At 36.4% G+C, this 23268-nt stretch overlaps 1 protein-coding gene across 2 annotated transcripts in view; it reads right to left on the bottom strand.

Annotated features, from left to right (window-relative positions):
* Window positions 1–23268, bottom strand: part of DARS1 (aspartyl-tRNA synthetase 1) — a 67118-nt gene that overhangs the window by 9037 nt on the left and 34813 nt on the right. For both annotated transcript variants that reach the window (XM_082397907.1, XM_082397908.1), the window contains exons 5-10: window positions 21324–21426; window positions 18326–18406; window positions 17254–17313; window positions 14333–14444; window positions 13336–13470; window positions 10928–11075 (exon numbers count right to left, since the gene is read on the bottom strand). In XM_082397907.1, coding sequence (XP_082254033.1) covers window positions 10928–11075; window positions 13336–13470; window positions 14333–14444; window positions 17254–17313; window positions 18326–18406; window positions 21324–21426 — 639 coding nt within the window. The remainder of the gene's footprint in view (window positions 1–10927; window positions 11076–13335; window positions 13471–14332; window positions 14445–17253; window positions 17314–18325; window positions 18407–21323; window positions 21427–23268) is intronic.

Raw genomic sequence — 23268 nt, 5'->3', positions numbered from 1 at the left:
AATTTTTCAGTGAATTTTATGCAGATACTTTTTCTGATTGTCCGAGCGACATATATACTAGTGTCTCAGAAGACGACAGTTCTTCAGAATGTAGTTCTGATTTAGATGATGTGAATATCAGACCAACAAAAAGACAAAAAACCTTAGTGACTGATTCTGATAAGGAAAGTGAAAATGAAACTCAAGGTGCTAGAGAATGCTCCTTTGCTTCTACAGAAGAGTGGATTGAAGACAACATTGCACGAAAATTAGAAGGTTTTACAGATGTGTTAGATGTAACTATTAATGTAACAACCCACAAAGTGTTAGTTAAATAACAGAATTAACTTTTGGTAACAACTTTTTGAAGCTGGTTGCTTCTCAAACAAACTTGTATCGTACACAGAATGAAAAATCCTATAAAAAGTATAAGGCTTTAAAATGGACAGATGTAACCAATAGTGACATGATGAAGTTTCTTGGATTAATAATTTTGATGGGACAAATAAGAAAGTCACACTGGAAAGAATATTGGTCGACTGATCCCTTACTTGAAACACCTATCTTTCCAAAGATTATGACAAGAAGAAGGTTCGAACAAATAATGATATTTCTTCACTTTAACGATAACTCAGAAACTCTACTTCCTGCAGACAGAATTTCAAAAGTTAAAACTTTTTTGGATTATTTTCTACCAAAATTTCAATTGATCTATATACCCAAACAAGAGCTATCACTTGAGGAGGCAATGATAAAATGGATAGAATGACTCAGATTCAAAACCTATAATCATGGAAAACTTACAAAATATGGAACTTTGGTCAGGATGGTTAGCAAAAGTGAAACTGGATATATATGCAACCTTGCGATTTACATGGGTGAAGGAAAGAAAGTGCAAGAAACTATTATCGGTCCTACAATCACCTTGGTTCGTGGCACCATATTTACCAAGACAATTATTAAAACAGTGTGGCCCATCTAAAATATTGTTGAAAAATAAAACCAGTTTGTGGGATTATAAGAGAGAATCGTGGTCTACCAAACCAATTAAAGGAGAAATCTAAAAATCTACAGGGGGAGAAATGACATTCTTATGGACGGGAGAAATGATTCTTCTTATGGAAAGACAAGAGGCTAGTCCACACGGTGACAACTATTCATGATGCCTCCACAGCATCTACAGGAAAGGAAGACAGGAGGACTGGCCATCAGATAACTAAGCCCACCTGAATATTAGAGTATAATAAATATATTAAAGGAGTTGATCAATCCAGTCAGTATCTGGCAAACTTCAATAGCCTCTGAAAAACTAAAAAATGGTATAAGAAAGTGGGTTTCTATTTGAGTAATTGTGGTTTACTCAATGCATTTAAAATTAATTGTAGCATTAATGCACAGAATAAAATGACTTACAAGCAATTTTTGTTAGCAGTAGCTAGAGAATGGGTAAGTGACCATTCTGGTGAATGTAGTGGTAGTCCTGCACCTGGTCTTTCTTGTGGCATTTCTAAAAGAGCTCCCCACAAAGATCCACCTTGTTAACTATCAGGTAAAAGCACATATTCTAGAGGAAATAATACCCACAGGACTAAAAAAAAAAATGCCACCAGAAAGTGTAGAGTCTGCTCTTCTAGGGGAAAGTGCAGTGAAACACAGTATATTTGTAATAGATGTTCTGTTCCCCTGCACAGAGTTCACTGCTATACTGCCTATCACACTCTAATGAAATATTAGAATGCTTTAGGAAGACATATACAAAGTTTCAAATAAATACATTAAGTGCAGGGCTTCCCTGGTGGCAGAGTGGTTAAGAATCCGCCTGCCAATGCAGGGGACACGGGTTTGAGCCCTGGTCCGGGAAGATCCCACATGCTGTGGAGCAACTAAGCCCGTGCGCCACAACTACTGAGCCTGCACTCTGAGCCTGTGAACCACAGCTACTGAAGCCTGCACGCCTAGAGCCCATGCTCCGCAACAAGAGAAGCCACCGCAGTGAGAAGCCCGTGCACCACAACGAAGAGTAGCCCCCACTTGCTGCAACTAGAGGAAGCCCACGCACAGCAACAAAGACCCAACTCAGCCAAAAATAATCAAATAAATAAATTTATTTAAAAAAATACATTAAGTGCAAAAAAAGTTGATATTTACTCAAACGTGGGTGTTTCAATATTCACTTACATAACAAATCGCTGGCCACAGGCGTTCGTTTCTGCAAAAATCCCTGAGTCAATAATGTGTTAAAATACATTTGTATATTCTTCTGTGAGAGATAAGTACTAAAGATAAACAGGTGAGGGATAGGACAAAAGCCAGATAACCCAGTTTACAACTGACATAGAAACTTAAAATTCCTAAATGCTATACAGAAGATAGAAGGAAGGCTTTTATTTCCAAGTTGCCATGTTAAGTCTACTGATAAAGCCCAGTGATAATGGTGTCTGAATCTCTAATTTCTAAGTAGAGATTTGATTTTAATCCCAAGGGCCCAATTCATGCTTGGTCTGTTGTTACAAAAACCAAAGTGGAAATTTCATATTCCAATATTAAGTAGTGAAGATGTCAATACCTAAAATAAATGAGTTTCACAAACCTCCTTGAATTATAAATGTAAAAAAAAAATGAGAAAAGCTCTATTCCTTCATTATAGTTTCAAAAGATATTTTGTTTTATAGGGAAACATCTGTCATTCTGTTGACTATCTGAATGAAAGGTGCTTAAAATAAACTCCATTGAAATGTTTCAGAGAACAAAGGTTAAAAGAAAAGGCTGGGAGGAGTGGCCAAGATCGTAGAGTAGGAAGACCTTGAATTCACCTCCACCCATGGGCACACCAAAATAACTATTTACAGAGCAACTATCGATGAGAACAACCAGAAGACTAGCAGAAGAGATCTTCTACAACCAACGATATAAAGAAGGAACCACAAAGAGACGGGTAGGAAGGGCAGAGATGTGGCATAGTCAACAACCATACTCCCAACGTAGGCAACCAACAAATGGGAGGATAATCACAACTGCAGAAATTCCCCCCAAGGAGTGAGAGGTCTGAGTCGTATATTGGGTTCCCCAGGCTGGGGATCCTGCACCAGGAAGACAAGCCTGCTAGAATGTCTGGCTTTGAAGGCCAGTGGGGCTTGCATTTGGGAGAACTGAAGCCCCATAGGAAACAGAAAATCCACTTAAAGGGTGCATGTAAAATCTCGCATGCTCTGAGACCTGGGGCAGAAGTGGTAACCTGAAAGGAGACAGGGTCAGACCCACTTGCTGATCTTGGAGAGCCTCCTAAACAAGCAGAAGGCAACTGAGACTCACCCTGGGGACACAGGTGTTAACAGCAGACTTTTTTGGGAGCTCATTCTATCGTGAGGACACTGGTGCTGGCAAGCGCCATTTTGGAATCCTCCCTCTAGCCTATTAGCGCAGGGACCAGGCCCGGCCCACCAGCCAGTCAGCACTAGTCCTGGGAAGCCCCAGGCCAAGCAGCCAACCACACAAGGATAAAGCCCCATCTACCAGCAGGCCAGTAGTAGCTGTAGACCCCTTTCCTCCCAAGCCCCCAGCCACCCTAGGATCTGGCCCTGCCCACAAGAGGGCCCAGGATTGGGCCCTGCCAAATAGTGGGCCAGCACCAGTCCTGGGGCCTGTCCTGCCCACCAGTAACCAGCAGGCTCTGCACTAGGCAGCGCTTGGCAACCAACTGGGCTGGGGGCCAACCAAGCCTACCAGCATGCCCACAGAAGTCAGCCCTGCCATAACAGAAGGGCCTACACAGCTCATAAAGCAGGCACCCCCTAGAGCATATCGCTCTGGTGAACAGAGGTGAGTGTGCTGCTGGGCCCTATACGATGTCTTCTACATAGGGCCACTTCTCCAAGAGCAGGAAACATAATCGACCTACCTAATACATAGAAATAAAAACAGAGAATCAGGCAAAATAAGGTGACAATGGAATATTTTCAAAACAAAGGAAAAAGATAAAACCCCAGAAGAAGAGCTAAGTGAAGTGGAGATAAGCAATTTACCCAATAAAGAGTTCAAGGTAGGGAATTCCCTGGTGGTGGTCCAATGGTTAGGACTTGGTGCTTTGACTATGGGGGCCTGGGTTCAATCCCTGGTTGGGGAGTTAAGATCTCATAAGCCATGCAGTGTGACCAAAAAAAAAAAAAAAAAAATCAAGGTAATGGTCATAAAGATGCTCAATTCACTTGAGAGAAGAATGGATAAACACAATGAGAAGTTTAACAGAGTTATTAAATATAAAGAAGAACCAAACAGAGATGAAGAATATAGTAACAAATAAATACACTAGAAGGAATCAACAGTAGATTAGATGATACAGAGGAACAAATTAGTGAACTGAAAGACAAAGTAGTCTAAACCACTCAAGTTGAACAGAAAAAAAGGAAGAAGAATTAAAAAAAATAAGGACAGTTTAAGTGACCTCTGGGACAAAATCAAGCACACTAACATTCACATTATAGGGGTCCCAGAAGGAGAAAAAAGTGGCAGAGAATGCATTTGAAGACACAATAGCAGAAAACTTCCCTAACCTTGGAAAGGAAACAGATATACAGGTCCACGAAGTACATAGAGTCCCAAATAAGATCAACCCAAAGAGGTCTACACCAAGTCACAGTGTAATTAGGCAAAAATTAAAGATAGAGAATATTAAAAGCAGCAAGGGAAAAGTAACTAGATACATACAAAGGAACTCCTATAAAACTGTCAGCTGACTTTTCAGCAGAAACTTTGTAGGCCAGAAGGGAATGGAACCATATATTTAAAGTAATTGAAGTTAATAAACCTACAATCAAGAATACTCTATCTGGCAAGGGAGGCTATCATTCAAATTTAAAGGAATGATAAAGTGTTTTACAGACAAGCAAAAGCTCAGAGTTCAGCACCACTAAACTGGCTTTGTAAGAAATGTTAAAGGGACTTCTCTAAGTGGGGAAAGAAAGGCCATAACTAGGGAATTCTCTGGCGGTCCAGTGGTTAAGACTCCACACTTCCACTGTGGGGGCCTGGGTTCAATCCCTGGTCAGGGAAGTAAGGTCCCGCAAGCTGCACAGAGCGGCCAAAAACAAACAATCAAAAGGCCACAACTAGAAACAGGAAAATTACAAAGAAAAAATCTCATTGGTAAAGGCAAATATATGGTAAAGGTAGTAGCTCAACCACTTATAAGGCTAGCAGAAAGGTTAAAAGACAAAAGTAGTAAAATCATCTATATCCATAATAAGTAGTTAAGAAATACACAAAATAAAAAGATATAAAATATGATGTCAAAAACATTAAATGTGGGGGAGGAGAGTAAAAACACAGGGCTGTTGAAATGCATTTGAACTTGAGAGATCATCAACTTAAAATAATAACGTATGTACATAGGTTGCTGTATATAAACCTCATGGTAACCATAAGCCAAAAATCTATAACAGATACACACACACACAAAAGAGAAAGGAATTCATATTAACACTAAAGATAGTCATCAAATCACAGGGAAGAAGAAAGCAAAGAGAAGAAAGAACAAAATAGAAATACAAAAACAACCCGAAAGGAAGTCACAAAATGGCAGTAAGAACATACCTATCAATAATTACTTTGAATGTAAATGGACTAAATGCTCCAGTCAAAAGACACAGAGTGGCTGAATGGATAAAAAAACAAGACCCACAAATATGCTGCTTCCAAGACTCACTTCACATCTAAAGACACACTCAGATTGAAAGTGAGGGGATGGAAAAAAGTATTCTATGCAAATGGAAATGAGAAGGACATTACATAATGATAAAGGGATCAATCCAACAAGAAGATCTAACAATTATAAATATATATGCATCCAACATAGGAGCACCTAAATACATAAAGCAAGTATTAACAAACATAAGGGAGAAATTGACAATAACACAAAACAGTAGGGGACTTTAATACCCCACTTGCATCACTAGACAGATCACCCAGACAGAAAATCAGTAAGGAAACACTGGCCTTAAATGACACATTAGACCAAATGGACTTAATAATAGATGTATATATATATAGAACATTCCATCCAAAAGTAGCAGAATGCACATTATTTTCAAGTACACATGGAACATTCTCCAGGATAGATCACATGGTGGGCCACAAAACAAGTCTCAGTAAATTTAAGAAGATTAAATTCCTATCAAGCATTTTTCCTGACCACATGCAATGAGACTAGAAATCAAGAAAAAACCCTGCAAAAACCACTAATACATAGAGGCTAAACAATATGGTTCTCAATAACCAATGGGTTAACGAAGATACGAAAGAGGAAATAAAAAAATACCTGGAGACAAATGAAAATGAAAACACATCAATCCAAAATCTACAGAATGCAGCCAAAGTAGTTCTAAGAGGGAAGTTTATAGCGATGCAAGCCTACCTCAGGAAATAAGAAAAATCTCAAACAAGCTAAACTTACACATGAAGAAATTAGAAACAAGCAAAACCCAAGGTTACTATATGGAAAAAGGTAATAATGATCAGAGTGAAAAATAAATGAATTAGAGACTTAAAAAAAAAAAAAAGGAAAGATCAATGAAATTAAGAGATGGTTCTTTGAAAAGATAAAATTGATAAAACTTTAGCCAGACTCATCCAGAAAAAAAGAGAACCCAAATCAATATCATCAGAAATGAAAAAGAAGTTACAATCGACACCACAGAAATACAAAGGATCGTTAAGAGATTACTATGAATAGCTATATGCCAATAAAATGATCAACCTAGAAGAAATGGACAAACTCCTAGAGATATAAAATCTCCCAAGACTGAATCAGGAAGAAACAGAAAACATGAATGGACCAACTAACTATGATGATATTGAATCAGTAATAAAAAAAAACTCCCAACAAACAAAAGTCCAAGACCAGATGGCTTCACAGGTGAATTCTATCAAACATTTAAAGAAGAATTAACACATATATTTCTCAACCTATTCAAAAAAAATTCCAGAGGAAGAAACACTTCCGAACTCATTGTATAAGGCCAGCATCACACTGACACCAAAACCAGACAAAAAAAGAAAATCATATGCCCATGTCCTTGATAAACATAGATGCAAAAATCCTTAAAAACTAGCAAACTGAAGCCAACAATACAGGAAAAGGATCATACATCACGATCAAGTGGGATTTATCCCAGGAATGCAAAGATGGTTCAACATCCACAAATCAATCAATGTGATACACCACATCAACAAATTGAGTAATAAAAATCATATTATCATCTCAATAGATACAGAAAACCTTCTGACAAAATTCAATATCCATTTATGATAAAAACTCTCAACAAAGTGCATACAGAGGGAACATACCTCAACATAAGGCCATAATGACAAGCCCAAAGCTAATATTATATTTAATGGTGAAAAGCTAAAAGTATTTTCTCCAAGATCAGGAACAAGATAAAGGTGCCCACTCTTGCCACTTTAATTCAACACAGAATTGCAAGTCCTAGCCACAGCAATCAGACAAGAAAAAGATATAAAAGGAATCCAAATTGGAAAGACAGAATTAAAACTGTCACCGGTTCAGATGACATGATACTATACATATAAAATCCTAAAGATGCCTCCAGAAAACTATTAGAACTCACCAATGAATTCAGTAAAGTTGCAGGGTACAAAATTAATATACAGAAATCTGTTGTGTTTCTATACAATAATATTTAACTATCAGAAAGAGGAATTAAGAAAACAATCCCATTTACAATTGCATTACAAAGATTAAAATATCTAGGAATAAATCTAACCAAGGAGGTAAAAGACCTGTAGTCAGAACACCATAAGACACTGATGAGAGAAAGTGAAGATGATACAAACAAATGGAAAGATATACCATGTTCGTGGATTGGAGGAATTAATATGGTTAAAATGACCATACTACTCTAGGCAATCTACAGATTCAATGCAATCCCTAGCAAAATAAAAGTGGCATTTTTTCCCCAGAACTAGAACAAATAATTCTAAAAGTTGCATGGAAACAGAAAAGACCTGAACAGCCAAAACAACCTTGAAAGAAGAACAAAGCTGGAGGTATCATGCTTCCTGACTCAAACTATACTACAAAGCTACCATCATCAAAACAGTATGGTACTGGTACAGACACACAGATCAATGGAAGACAACAGAGAGCTCAGAAATTAACCCACACTTATATGGTCAATTAATGTGCAACAAAGGAGGCAAGCATATACAATGGGGAAAAGACAGCATCTTCAATAGATGGTGGTGGGAAAACTGGATAGCTACTTGTCAAAGAATCAAACTGGACTTTCTCACACCATATACAAAAATAAACTCAAAATGCACTGAAGACCTAAATGTAAGACCTGAAGCCATAAAAGTCCTAGAAGAAAACATAGGCAGTATGTTCAATGACATTGGCCTTAGCAATATTTTTTTGGATCTGTCTCCTCAGGCAAGGGAAACAAAAGCAAAAATAAACAAATGGGACTACATTAAACTAAAAAGCTTTTGCACAGTGAAGGAAACTATTAACAAAATGGAAATGCTGCCTACTGAATGGGAGAAGATATTTGCAAATGATATATCTGATAAGGGGTTGATATCCAAAATATACAAATTACTCATACAACTCAACATCAAAAAACCAAAAAACCCAATTTAAACATGGGCAGAGCATCTGAGTAGACATTTTTCCAAAGAAGACACACAGATGGGCAACAGACACATGGAAAGATGCTCAATGTTGCTAAACATCAGGGAAATACAAATTAAAACCGCAATGAGATATTATCACCTCACACCTGTCAGAATGACTATTATCAAAAAGACAACAAATAATAAGTTTTGGTGAGAATGTGGAGGAAAGGGAACCCTTGTGTACTGTTGGTAAGAATGTAAATTGATACAGCCACTATAGAGAACAGTACAGAGGTTCCTCAAAAAATTAGAAATAGATACGATCCAGCAGTTCCACTTCTGGATATTTTTCTGACGAAATAAAAACACCAATTCAAAAACATATATACACCCCTATGTTTACTCCAGCATTATGATTACAATAGACAAGATATGGAAGCAACCTAAGTGTCCATTGACAGATGAATAAAGAAGATGTAGTGTATATATACACAGTGGAATATTACTTAGCCATAAAAGGAATGAAACCTTGTCATCTGTGACAACATGGATGAATCTAGAGGGTATTATGCTAAGCGAAGTAAGTCAGACAGAGAAAGACAAATACCATATGATTTCACTTATATGGGGAATCTAAAAAACAAAAGAAATTAAGAAACATAACAAAACAGAAACAGACGCCACAGAGAAGTAGCAGACCACAGTGGAAGAAGGGGGTTTGGGGGATGACTGAAATAGGTAAGGGGGATTAAGAAGAATAAATTTCCAGTTCTAAAAAAAAAAGTCATGGGGATAAAATCTACAGCATGAGGAATATAGTCAATTATATTGTAAAAGCTTTGTATGGTGACAGATGGTAACTAGACATATCATGGCGATCATTTTGTAATGTACAGAAATATGGAATCACTGTGTTGTGCACTGGAACTAACATAGTGATGTAGGTCAATTACACCTCAATTTTAAAAAATGCATCAAAATGTTAATGATGGTTATCTCTGGGGGGTGGGATTATGGGTGACTGTTAATCTTTACTTTATGCTTTTCTTCCTAGCTGTCTGCAATAAATATGTATTGCTTGTATTAATAAAATCAGAAAGAAAACAATAAATGTCATTAGGGGAAAAAAAAGGCTGTCTACAATTAAAATTGGAAAATACTGGTGCTATGCTACAGTATTTTTATAAGATCAATGATTAATTTCTATGTTCTTGAAATTATTCATTATTAGACTTGCAATGGCGTAAAAAGTTTCAAAATATTTTTGAACTCTTTAAGTATTAATGAAGCATATCCAAATACATCAACTAACAGTTAAATCAGTGGTCTTCAAATAGAAATTTCAAATAGTCCTTTGTCAGCTATCAAAGTGCTAGATAAATCTGTTATATCCAACTTAATACTTGCAGTACTGTCACAAGTATGGCAAAAAGAAAAAAAAAGACTCTCTTGATCCCAGTTAACTTGCTTTCCATCTTTTCTTATTTTCTCTATTGTAAACATTATCACAAGTAAACAACTTTGAATGTCCTTTTGAGTGAGAAACTATCTGCCAGTTTAGAGGGTGTACCTGAAGTGAACATTTTACACAATTCAATTTTCTGAACACCCAGAACATGCCTAATAATTTGCTATAAATGTGTCAATTCACCAGGCCCAAATAAGCTGAAAGTCCCTTCAGTATACTAGTTTCTAATCTCTACTGAGCACTCATTGTAATTATAAATTGATCTAAGAATTAACATTCCTGACACAGGCTTAATTTACACAGATTCAGTAAAGATTAGAAACTAAAAGACTAAAGGGACTCTTGACCTCTGAGTTAAGTAGTAATATTATCGTCACTTAAAACAGCAGAGGAAACTGAGGCACAGAGTTAACTTGCACAACGCCCACACAGATAATAGCAGAGTTGGGATTTGATCCCACAGCCTGGATCTAGCTGAATCCAAGCTCTGAACCCCATACTACCTCCCAAATAATAAAATGCTATAGAAGTAACGTATGCTCTATTTCTGAGAAATTCAGGATGTCAATATAGAGGAAAAAACAAATATAGTTAGGGAATTCACGATCTGGTAAACTCCTCCACGAAGATTAGGTTAACTAGCTGTAGTCCCAACTGACTAGGATTCAGAAGTTACTATTTCGAGTGTGGATTTTTCCACTAATTAACTGATCAACTAACTGGCAAGTCTTTTTTTACCTCTTCCCAATAAAAACTTAGTTTACATATTTCAGAATTGCTTTACTTTGAAGAACTTAAACTGATTTGAAAATTATATCCATCTAAGGCTATAAAATATATATTTTTTACCTTTCTTGAAGTCCTTTGAATATTTGTACTAAAGTGTCAGCAATTTCTTCCACAACTTCATGGTAATGGTAATTAAAAGCCATTTCAATATCCAAACCAACAAATTCAGTTAGATGTCTGTGGGTATTAGAGTCTTCAGCTCTGAATACTGTAACATTAATAAAAGAAATGCATAGTACATGTTTTAAATTTTGGAGAAATTGGGATTCAAATATCAAATCCTATTTACTAGTACTCCAATGGCACTATTTTCATTATCATTATAGGGTTGGAAAAATCTATGATAAGACATCTGTTTCAGCATTCTCATGGACGGCAAGATCATTACAAATTCCTACAGTCACGTAAAAGCTGTAACAAATGTAAATTAATAAATGAGGCTCGTGAAAATCCCAAGGGAATGCAAGATCCTGAAGTGCCTTCTCAATAATTAAAATAGATTCAATATAGTGAGTTCTCAATTTTATTAAAACTGGACTCAAGCTAAATGAAATCTGTGCAAATGAAGTAACATTATACACACTCCAGCCATTACCTCAGTCCAGTTCTTATTATCCTCACTGGACTTTCCTCCTTTCCAGTCTTCCTGACTCTAGCTCTGCTCCATTTTTCATATCACTGCAAGACTGATATTCCTATAACACATCCTTGCTCAGTAACTTACAATGGTTCCCAAATGACTACTGTAACGAGACATAAAATGACAAAATATCTAAAACCTTTATGCTTTCATAATTTAGTCCTACCCTGTATTTCCCATTTCTTAATATTAACTAGTCTTATTTTTATTTTCTCCCATGCACTTTACTCATCCTGCTTCCTCTGACTAGAATGTCATCTCCATTGTCTATCTCCCACTCTTGTCCTTAGAACCTACTTCAGTATGAATTCTCTTTTTTTTTAAAAACATCTTTATTGAAGTATAATTGCTTTACAATGGTGTGTTAGTTTCTGCTTTATATCAAAGTGAATCAGTTATACATATACATATGTTCCCATATCTCTTCCCTCTTGCTGAATTCTCTTTTATGGTGACTCTAGCAAATTCCATCTTCTCCCTTTTTTTACACTATTTACACTATATAATTAACGCCAATCTGCTGATTGTACAGCACAATCTGATTTTTTGCTGTGAAAATCACTTGATTACTCCCTGTGACTGCTATATGTATGCATGTCTTATTCTGTCTTGGAAGCAGGGACAATGTTTATTCCCTTGTCACTCAAAGCATGGTCTGTCTGCAAATCAGCAGCATCAGCAGTACCTGGAAGCTTGTGAGAACTGCAGAATCTCAAGCCTCACCCCAGACCTACTGGTCAGAATCTGCATTTTAACAAGGTCCCCAGGTGATTCACGTGCACATTAACATTTGAGAAGTGCTGGTTGATTCTTCTTTTATGTACATGGAACCTAGAGCAAGGCTGTATATGCAGCAGGTGTTCAACATATAATTGTTTAATGAATTCAGAAAATTAAGAAACTTAATGATCTTCTCAGTTTCTCTATTAGCAGGTATTTAATTTTTATTAAGCTATCAAAAAACTTACATATATAAAGTAATTTGGTAAGTTTTAAAGAATGAAGTAAAGCTAGTTTTTGCTTATAATTAGCTTCATAAAAGAGTTTGCCGGACTTCCCTGGTGGCGCAGTGGTTAAGAATCCGCCTGCCAATACAGGGGACACGGGTTCAAGCCCTAGTCTGGGAAGATCCCACATGCCGCAGAGCGACTAAGCCCGTGCACCACAACTACGGAGCCTGCGCTCTAGAGCCCGTAAGCCACAACTACTGAAGCCCATGCACCTACAGCCTGTGCTCTACAACAAAAGAAGCCACCGCAATGAGAAGCCCACGCACTGCAATGAAGAGTAGCCCCCGTTTGCCGCAACTAGAGAAAGCCGCGCGTAGCAACAAAGACCCAATGCAGCTAATAAATAAATAAATTAATAAATTAATAAATTAATTAAAAAAAAGAATTTGCCACATGATTATGTGTCCATGTTTGACTTGTAACAACTATATCTTAAAAAACATGTTAATATAATCTATTAAATATCAGACATTTGTAGTAATTTCTAATGGACTTTAGCATATTATCAATACTAAGAACAGTATAAACAGTAATAGTAAAACAGAACAGCTTTGCAATAAAATTGGTAGTGAAGTAAACAGTGGCACATTTGTAAACTTACAACAGTAGTAAAGGAGCTATCAAGGACAACAAAATATATTATTTACAATGTCTACCTAAGTACCTTGTCATTTTTACCTCAAAGTCTGGTGTTTATGTAGTCAGCATATAAAAGGATTTAAGCTTTCAAAATGTTTTTATGTAAAATGTGTTTCTAAAACCATTACTATGGTACAATTAATGAATTTTCAGAAAACCGTAACTGCCAAAAACCTTACCTGGTCCAATACAGAAAACCTTCTCAAAATCAGCACAAATACACATTTGCTTGTACAGCTGTGGAGACTGAGCCAGGTATGCATTATTTTTAAAATATGACACAGTAAATACATTGGCTCCTCCTTCACTGGCAGCTGAAATGCAAACACGTTATAATTAACTGTAAGCTTATCAATGCAAACTTCCAGTAAAACGTTTATACTTCTGATTCAAGTATTTCACTAAAACAAAACAAAAAAAACTGGAAAATCAAGAATTGCAGAGAAACCATAATCTATATATGTCTTATACCTGATTCTAAAAAGTTTATATTTAGGACAGACTTACTTCTTTGGCTATATCTCCATTTTACTTCTTTGGATATATATGCTCTCTTTCTGCATCAATTTCAAATCTATTACAGCTACTTTGGAGTTGTAAAAAAATTTTTTTAAAGGAAAAAAGATATGAGATTCTTAATAATTTTCTAATTATCAATAATGCAATGTTCAATTTTTAATTTATAATTAAATTATAACATACTTTTTCTTGTTATTTAAGTAACTCTAAAAAGGTTAAATGGTTAAGAATGATTAATATAAGTTTCTCATGTAAGAATGAGAATTAATGAGATTTTCCCATCTGTAGTATTTAGTAATTTTACAATGTAGTTTATACAAAAAATGACTGCAATACCAATTAGAAAGAAACCTACATAAGGAAAGTAGTTTCTGGTGTACCTTACATTAATAAAAATACTGCTTCATGTGTTATTGCCTCATTTTATAATCATTATCACATAATGACTCCTGAAATAAGGGGATTTGGTATTATTGGTGTTAGTGATGTGTGATGCTATATAGCATAGTCTTCAAAATAGTCTCATGGCAATAAACCTCAAGGGACACTTGGGATTCTCAAATTAAAAAACCAAAACCAAAACGAAAACCTAATATGAATCAACTTGGGGGAAAGCAATTTATTTTAAAAAACTAAGAGAAATATCTTAAAGCATACCTGAGATGATTTTAGGAGTTTGGATCTCCACAAAACCCTTGTTAATTAAAGTTTCTCGGAAAAGATGGCAGATGCCAGACTGGAAACGGAAGACTGCCTGACTAGTTGATGTCTATAAGACAATAATAAAACCTAATTAAATCAATTTGACACATTAACTGAGACGGAGTATTTTCTAATCAGGCCACCTGCCTGGAAAGTTCATAGAGAAAACAATTCATTATATGAGAGAAAAGTTAGGTTACATGACAATCAATATAAGGATATATCTTGGAATTTTTCATATTATAGAAGGAGAATGCAAATTTTGCCCTTTATTTCCAACCTCTCCAACTCTTGACTTTGCTAAACTGAGAGTCTATTAAAAAAACTGGTTTGGGGTTAAATTAGATAGTAGTTTAGACATAATCTAAGGTGTGTAAAAGCTTTCAAGTTACTTATATATAGAATGCTTCCCAAAATGTAAAGTCAAAGTAGGGGTTAAAAAGGTGAATGCTTACAAGGGCCAGACAAATAACAAATGGAATGAATGAATGGTACTTCCTGGGTGGTGCAGGGCACGGTAGAGAACAGAATGCTCAATATAGAGTACTAGCTAATTTTGCTACATGGGCTCAGTATTGATGGGTTCACCTCCAACTTTTTAAGAAAAGCCATCTAGATTTAATGCGAAAACCCTCTGTTTTTCAATGATGGCAATGAATTTAAATTAAAAAAAAAATGTGGGTCAAAGAAAAATACTCTTCAGGCCAAATTCTAGAGGCACAACCAATAACTTGTGTGAGCAAACAGCAAATACAGTAGGATGTCTAAGTACTGTGGCCAAAATTATGAAAAACCTGAGGTTTCTAGGCAGTACCAAAAGGACTTGATTATTGCTAGCCTTTTCTATATACTATAAATTAAAATGGAAAAGGTAAAAGCAGACAAAAAGCAAATAATCAGGGGAAACATGAGTGTACAATAAGGGCAAAAAGGTGGGAAAGAACTCTTAACGTGACAAAGCATTTAAGTTTTAGGTAGATTATTTAAGTAAAGGAGGATGATATGGTCAAACATTAAGAAAGAGAGATGATAGAGGAAAACATAGGCAGAACACTCTATGACATAAATCACAGCAAGATCCTTTTTGACCCAGTTCCTAGAGAAATGGAAATAAAAACACAAATAAACAACTGGGACCTAATGAAACTTAAAAGCTTTTGCACAGCAAAGGAAACCATAAACAAGACCAAAAGACAATCCTCAGAATGGGAGAAAATATTTGCAAATGAAGCAACTGACAAAGGGTTAATCTCCAAGATTTACAAGCAGCTCATGCAGCTCAATAACAAAAAAACAAACAACCCAATCCAAAAATGGGCAGAAGACCTAAACAGACATTTCTCCAAAGAAGATATACAGATGGCCAACAGACACATGAAAGAATGCTCAACATCCTTAATCATTAGAGAAATGAAAATCAAAACTACAATGAGGTATCATCTCACACCGGTCAGAATGGCCATCATCAAAAAATCTAGAAACAATAAATGCTGGAGAGGGTGTGGAGAAAAGGGAACACTCTTGCACTGTTGGTGGGAATGTAAATTGATACAGCCACTATGGAGAACAGTATGGAGGTTCCTTAAAAAACTAAAAATCGAACTACCATACGACCCAGTAATCCCACTACTGGGCATATACCCTGAGAAAACCATAATTCAAAAAGAGCCATGTACCAAAATGTTCATTGCAGCTCTATTTACAATAGCCAGGACATGGAAGCAACCTAAGTGTCCATCATCGGATGAATGGATAAAGAAGATGTGGCACATATATACAATGGAATATTACTTGGCCATAAAAAGAAATGAAATGGAGGTATTTGTAGTGAGGTGGATGGACCTAGAGTCTGTCATACAGAGTGAAGTAAGTCAGAAAGAGAAAAACAAATACAGTATGCTAACACATATATATGGAATCTAAGGGAAAAAAAAAAAAAAAGGTCATGAAGAACCTAGTGGCAAGATGGGAATAAAGACACAGACCTACTAGAGAATGGACTTGAGGATATGGGGAGGGGGAGGGGTAAGATGTGACAGAGTGAGAGAGTGTCATGGACATATATACACTACCAAATGTAAAATAGATAGCTAGTGGGAAGCAGCCGCATAGCACAGGGAGATCAGCTCGGTGCTTTGTGACCACCTAGAGGGGTGGGATAGGGAGGGTGGGAGGGAGGGAGACGCAAGAGGGAAGAGATATGGGAACATATGTATATGTATAACTGATTCACTTTGTTTTAAAGCAGAAACTAACACACCATTGTAAAGCAATTATACTCCAATAAAGATGTTTAAAAAAAAAAAATAAAAGAAAGCGAGATGACATTGGTTTTACTACAATGATGAAACCACTGAACTCTTTCACTTGCAACCAAACCAGAAAGGGAAACAGAAGACCTATGAGATTACTATATAAACCACCAGGGACAACTACTTCTTTGTTATTATTAACTCTGTGCTCAGATCAAATTCAAAGGGTTGAGGAATTAACTACTAATCTCCACCTGGTTGTTCTAAAATGTACACATAACTTCTTTCACAATTTTGTAGTGATATTAATGGTTATGTTTTCACTTGCTGACTACCTTGTTTGAAACAGGTACTACCTGGAAGCAAGACCATTTATTAGCTTCATGTTCCTTTGTCATTTTAACATGAAGCAAGTCAGTATATTGTGAACTATTACTCAACTGTCCTTGTTGCCTACAATTCTTTTTAGGGGAAGGGTCAGTCAGAAAGGTAAATTACTTCTTGCATTATCATATTGCATACAGGCAAATGACGATTTTTTCTATAAACCTGAGTCAGGTATGGTATCCTTGCCCACCTTGATTTTAGCACAATCATGTCACTAAATAAACAAATGAGGCATACCCTAAGATCAATGACTCTGTTGTCTAATCTTGTATCTTGGTTAACAGTAGCTCTTCCTTCCTAAAAAAAAGATGAAAAAACAGATTTTACTAATTTTTTTAAGGACACAAACAACACTTGCAGAAGCCATGTTAATTTTTAAGTAAGAATAGGTGTGTTCATGTGTGTTCATGTTATACCCCCAAATCAAAGATCCAAGATACAAGAAGTCGAGCCAGAGAGAAGTTATTGTTAAAAGAAAGAGCTGGAAAGAAGAGAAATGAGAATGAAGTGAGGTTAATGCTTTTTTTCCACCTCCTGCCCCAAAACCCCTTGACTCATTACTGGGATATCAGAATAATTAACAACCGGCACCTTCACTGATCCCTGGATTTTACCTGCTGGTTGAAGAGTGAAAGAACAGATAAAAGTTGGCATAGAACAGTGGTTCTCAAAGTATGTTCAGGGCACCAGTGAAGGTACCCGAAACACTTTTAGGGAGTCTGTTAAGTCAAACCTATTTTTCATAATAATACCTTTTCACTCTCATTTTTTCCTGACTATACTGAGAACTTTTCCAAAGGCTTCATGATGTGTGCTATCACAACAGAATGAATGTAGAGGCAGATATGAAAATCTAATTGTGGTGTATTGAACCAGATATTACCAACAATGTAGACATGTGACACAATGTCACTCTTGACACTAAATTATTTTTTGTTTTTGAAAATACTTTTCATAAAATGTTACTGTTTTTATTATTTATATAGGAATACACAGACACATAATCTAATTATATTATTTTTAATAATGTCATAAATATTAAACATTTTGTTTTAACTTCTAATACTGTAAATATTGATAGGTATACCTACAAAAACAAAAGCTTGTGGGGTCAATTATTTTTAAGAATGTAAAGGAATCCTGAGACCAAAAAGTTTGAGAATTGTTAATGTAAGAGTATGTTTAAATAAAAATGAAGCTCAAATCAATTCATAGGTACCCTTCCTACAAAAGTAGCACATCAAGTTTTCAACGTTTTGCAAACTAAACATACAGAGGAAACACATTATTTCAAAAGTGTAATTTTCACCTCTTCTCCTTCCACCTCAGGACGAACGGCATCGTCCAGCTGCAGGGGCAGGCGGGGTTCAGCTGAACTGATCACATAAATCTGAAAGTGAGAGATTACCAAAAATATCAAGAAACACACAAAACCTGTTATCTTTTGTTTAAAAAAAATCTACAGTTGACTTAACATGAGAAACAATGTTTGCATACATCTTTAACTGAAACTACTTGCTAAAATCAAAGATGGTACATGTTTTCTCATCTATAAAATGGGGATAATAATATTTCTTGTGTACATCCCTGGGTTGCTGGAATAGTCAAATGAGATAACATAGGTACAAATATTTTGTAAACTCTAAGGTGCATACCAATGTCTTAAATAAGTAATAACTGGAGTCGAGGGGTCTGGCTTAAGGCCTCTCTTTGTCACATAAAAGCTGTTGTTAGGCAAATCACTTTATCTAGCGCTTCAACAGTCTTCTGTAAAATAAGGTCTGCGGTAAGAATCAAATGGAATAATGAATAAGAAAACACTTTGCACGTCTGAGGAGCCATTAACAAATAAGTTATTATAATTGTTAACAGCATCTGGCCATTTCTACCACTAGGACCAAAGTCAGCTCAATTCTGCTGTACCTCTCTTTCCTTTCCTCATTCGTTTTCTAAATATCCCTCACTGCTTTCTTTCATCAAGTATGTTATAGCTCATTTCCTGCTGCTCTCCTGGTTGAGAGCTGCTGTAGAAGGTGTTCCTTTATGGTGTTAAAATCTCTCAATATTCACTCACACTAACTGCACATTTTAGTGCTAAAAAGCAGTTAGGTCATAAAGAATGAGCTTGGGTTTTTTTAGCCACTCTTAAAAAAACATGTTACCCTATTAGCTATTCCCAACTATGCCTGGAAAACCTGCTAAAACGCAAGAGGGAAACAGACCTTATTTAGTTAATTCCAGAAAGGAAATTATTCTTCCAGTTGGTAAATCACATTTAGCATTCAGCTCAGACACTTCAAGAAAAAGTATCAGAATGATACTCCAGTCCTCTTCATAGCATTAAAATAGAATTATTTGTCACCACCCCCCTATACCCAAGTTGTCATGCTTCCCTTTGAGGAGTTAACAGAAACTTGATCTCCAATGCAAAGTTGGAGAACTGGACAGCTACCTCTTTCATTTTTCTAACTACTAGAAATTCATCATCTCCTTCATTAGGTCGTGAACGCTTTCATCCCCAGAACTTCACATAGTGCTTGGCACAAAGTATACACTCAGTAACTACTGGCTGAATAAATAAATGATAAAAAAGAGTCACTGCTTATTATAAAATTCTATTTAGTATACAATATTTTATGCTTTGTGAGATACTTTATTTTCATTCAGGCAAAATTTGTGGGTAAGCTCTTTAGGCTTTATATTTAACATTTATTAAGGTTGAACCAAATACTAGATAATTAGAATATTTAAAAAATACATTTACTTGCTCTACTCACTAAAATCTTATTTATTCAAGTGTTGAAAAACATGTTATTCGAAGATAGGGTCTTTTTTTTTTTTTTGGTCAGCACACCTTTAGGTCAGTTTGCCTTTACAAGGTTGCAGACTTCCTGGTGGGGTTAGTTTGAAATAAGACTTACACAAAGAGAACAAAGTAATTTGGCAAGTTAGGTCAGTAAAAAATACAAGATTTTCTAAGTCTTGAAGAGTTCCATGACAGTCAATTTCAATTAAATACAACCTTACTCCCAAATTACTGTGTATGGATGAATCTGTCTTTCTGCATCTGTCTGTCTGTTCTATCCCATATATGTGTGCGCGCTCACGTGCGTGCCTACACACACACACACACACAGGGGTAAGGATGGGAAAGGACTACTGCGTAAGAGAAATTCAATGATGAATATTGTAGATATAAACTAGACCTGGATCTGAGACTGCAGGTTCAAAATTGCAGGATTATTTCAATAGTATTAAATACATGTGAGTTCACTTATAAGATTTTAAAAGTCAATGATGGTGAGCATTTTTAGTTTTTATGTCTAAGAAAATTATGTGGGATAAATCTTGTATGAAAAAGTTATTGCTGGAATGTAAGTCCAATATAGTATTGTCTCTTGACTTCTTTATACTGTAAAATATTAGAAATACAATGATTATAAGGGAATATAATGATTAAGAGTTAGTATAACTAACCAACCTTCAGAAGTACATCATTAAAAGAAAGTTCACAGCAAAATAGGTTCATAATAGTGAATAAAGCTTTTTAGATGTGTTTTATACTTTTCCGTATGTGACTATGGTAGACGTACCATGTCAACAAGCCTGGGCAAGCCTGCTGGATGAGGAGAGGCCACGGGGAGATGTCCCAGAAATATCAGTGACCCCAGGCAATGTCATGTGGCACAGATGAGCCATCCCAGATAGGCTGACCCTCATTCCCAAACTGCACAGAATCATGAGCAAATAAATGTTTTTATTGTTTTAAGTCACTAAGTATTGAGGTGGTTTGTTATATAACAAAAGCTAATTGAGTCAGTAATCAATTTATAAATCTCAATATTTTATATCAACTCTAATTATTAAGAACATATAGGGATTTCCCTGGTGGTGCAGTGATTAAGAATCCTCCTGCCAATGCAGGGGACACGGGTTCAAGTCCTGGTCCGGGAAGATCCCACATGCCGCGGAGCAACTAAGCCCGTGTGCCACAACTACTGAGCCTGCGCTCTAGAGCCCGCAAGCCACAACCACTGAGCCCGCGTGCCAAAACTACTGAAGCCTGCACGCCTAGACTAGAGCCCATGCTCCACAACAAGAGAAGCCCCCGCAATGAGAAGCCCGTGTACCGCAACGAAGAATAGCCCCCGCTCACCACAACTAGAGAAAGCCTGCGCACAGCAACGAAGACCCAATGCAGCCAAAAATTAATTAAAAAAAAAAAGAACATATAGACTTGATGTGACTAGTGATAAGAACTAGTTCATCTATTTCTGTATACAATTTTATATTTTGAAAAAAATTACCTTTTGAACATGTAACTCTACATCTTGCTGCGTACAGCTTCCAATTTTCTGATTCACTTTTCTCACAACACCTTCCACATCTATGATGCTCTCTTTGTTAATGCTGTGGAAAGAAAAAAATGTCCAACTTTAATCATCTCATCAGAGGTGTCAGAATTCATTTGGTGTTGCAACAGTAAAGCTGAATATATTAAACTCTTCTTTAACATAGTAAGCCACTTGAGATAAAGCCAGTCTCTTTAACCTATTTACAATAAGCTACTACGTAGCACACCTTGTGAGATTTCCTGAGATGATTTTCCAGATTCCATAATTTAGTTACCATGTATAAAATACTCTAGACATCAGAGGTAACAGGACCAACACTGAACTGTGAAAAAGGTCTTTCAATTATTTTTTTATTTTATTTTTATTTTAATATTTATTTATTTTATTTGGCTGCGCCAGGTCTTAGTTGCAGCACGCAGAATCTTCGTTGCCATGTGTGGGGTCTTAGTTGTGGCGTGTAGACTTTTAGTTGCGGCATGCAGACTCTTAGTTGCGGCATGCAGACTCTTAGTTGCGGCATGCATGCGGGATCTAGTTCCCTGACCGGGGAGCGAACCCAGGCCCCCTGCATTGGGAGCTTGGAGTCTTAACTGCTGGACCACCAGGGAAGTCCTCAATTATTTATTAAAGAACATTTCCCTGCCTATAGTTGAAATTTACTAAGATCAGCATTTCCTATAAGGAGAAACACTGGCTTCAGTAAATGCAATTACTGGTATGTAATGGAATTAAATAATAGAAGAAGGTCAACTGAAAAGATTTCAAGGTAATAAGAGGACATTAGGGGGCTGCAATTAAATCCTCATTGCCTATAGTTTCTGAGTACACAATGTCATTGGATTTGTGACAGATAGCCTATTGGATTGTGTAATTCTATTTAAGAATATCTATATGAAGCTTAATATATACTAAGAATAAAATAAATGCATCTCCTGACCAGTTTTTCTACAACAAACTTGAATTTTGAACATCAGACACTCAAATTCTGAGATAATTCATTACTTGTGTCATAGTACATTTGTGGAAAAGGATAAGATTTAACTTTCAGATCTTGGAGAGTGATGTCGGTATGATGGCAGCTCAATTGGCCTAACCCCATGTAAAACTATTAATTAAAACTCGCAGGGACTTCCCTGGTGGCACAGTGGTTAAGAATCCGCCTGCCAATGCAGGGGACACGGGTTCGAGCCCTGGTCAGGGAAGATCCCACATGCCACGGAGCAACTAAGCCCGTGTGCCACAAATACTGAGCCTGTGTGCCATGACTAATGAAGCTCATGCACCTAGAGCCTGGGCTCTGCAACAAGAGAAGCCACTGCAATGAGAAGCCTGCGCACTGCAACGAAGACCCAATGCAGCCATAAATAAACAAACAAATAAATAAATTTATTAAAAAAAAAAACTCTCAGGTGGTAACTGGAGCTGTAGAAGTGAGTTGAAAAGACAAGGAAGGAAGAAAAATGCCGAAGTGACAACTGGGAGAGAGTGGATTTCCTGTGGCAGCTGGCATAACAGAAAGGGCAAAAATGGATTAGGAAAATCTGTCCTGGACGCCCTGTTTATCTGCTGTCATAAGCCCCAGTTAACTTTTGTGTTATGGTCTCATGGCTCAAGTCCCTACTTAAAATCCTTCAAGATGGATGACCAGAATCTAAACAAAGCAAAGCAACAAGATATAACTTTCCTAAGAAAAAGTCTATTCATTCTGATAAGGAACTGGGTCCTTAGTAGTTGTGGTGCGATTTGACAAGATTCCAGAAATCTAACAATACTTACTTTACACAGGAGAACACTACAATCCATTTCAACAAACATTTGGGTTGTTAAAGGATCATAATGAAGATAATAGGTGAAAAATGGTGAATTAAGACAGAAAAATTTTCACTTGGCTACACTG

Source organism: Balaenoptera borealis (genome assembly GCF_965194805.1).
Source record: "Balaenoptera borealis genome assembly, chromosome: 6".
Taxonomy (NCBI): domain Eukaryota; kingdom Metazoa; phylum Chordata; class Mammalia; order Artiodactyla; family Balaenopteridae; genus Balaenoptera; species Balaenoptera borealis.
This window is presented reverse-complemented; position numbering and strand designations above follow the sequence as displayed.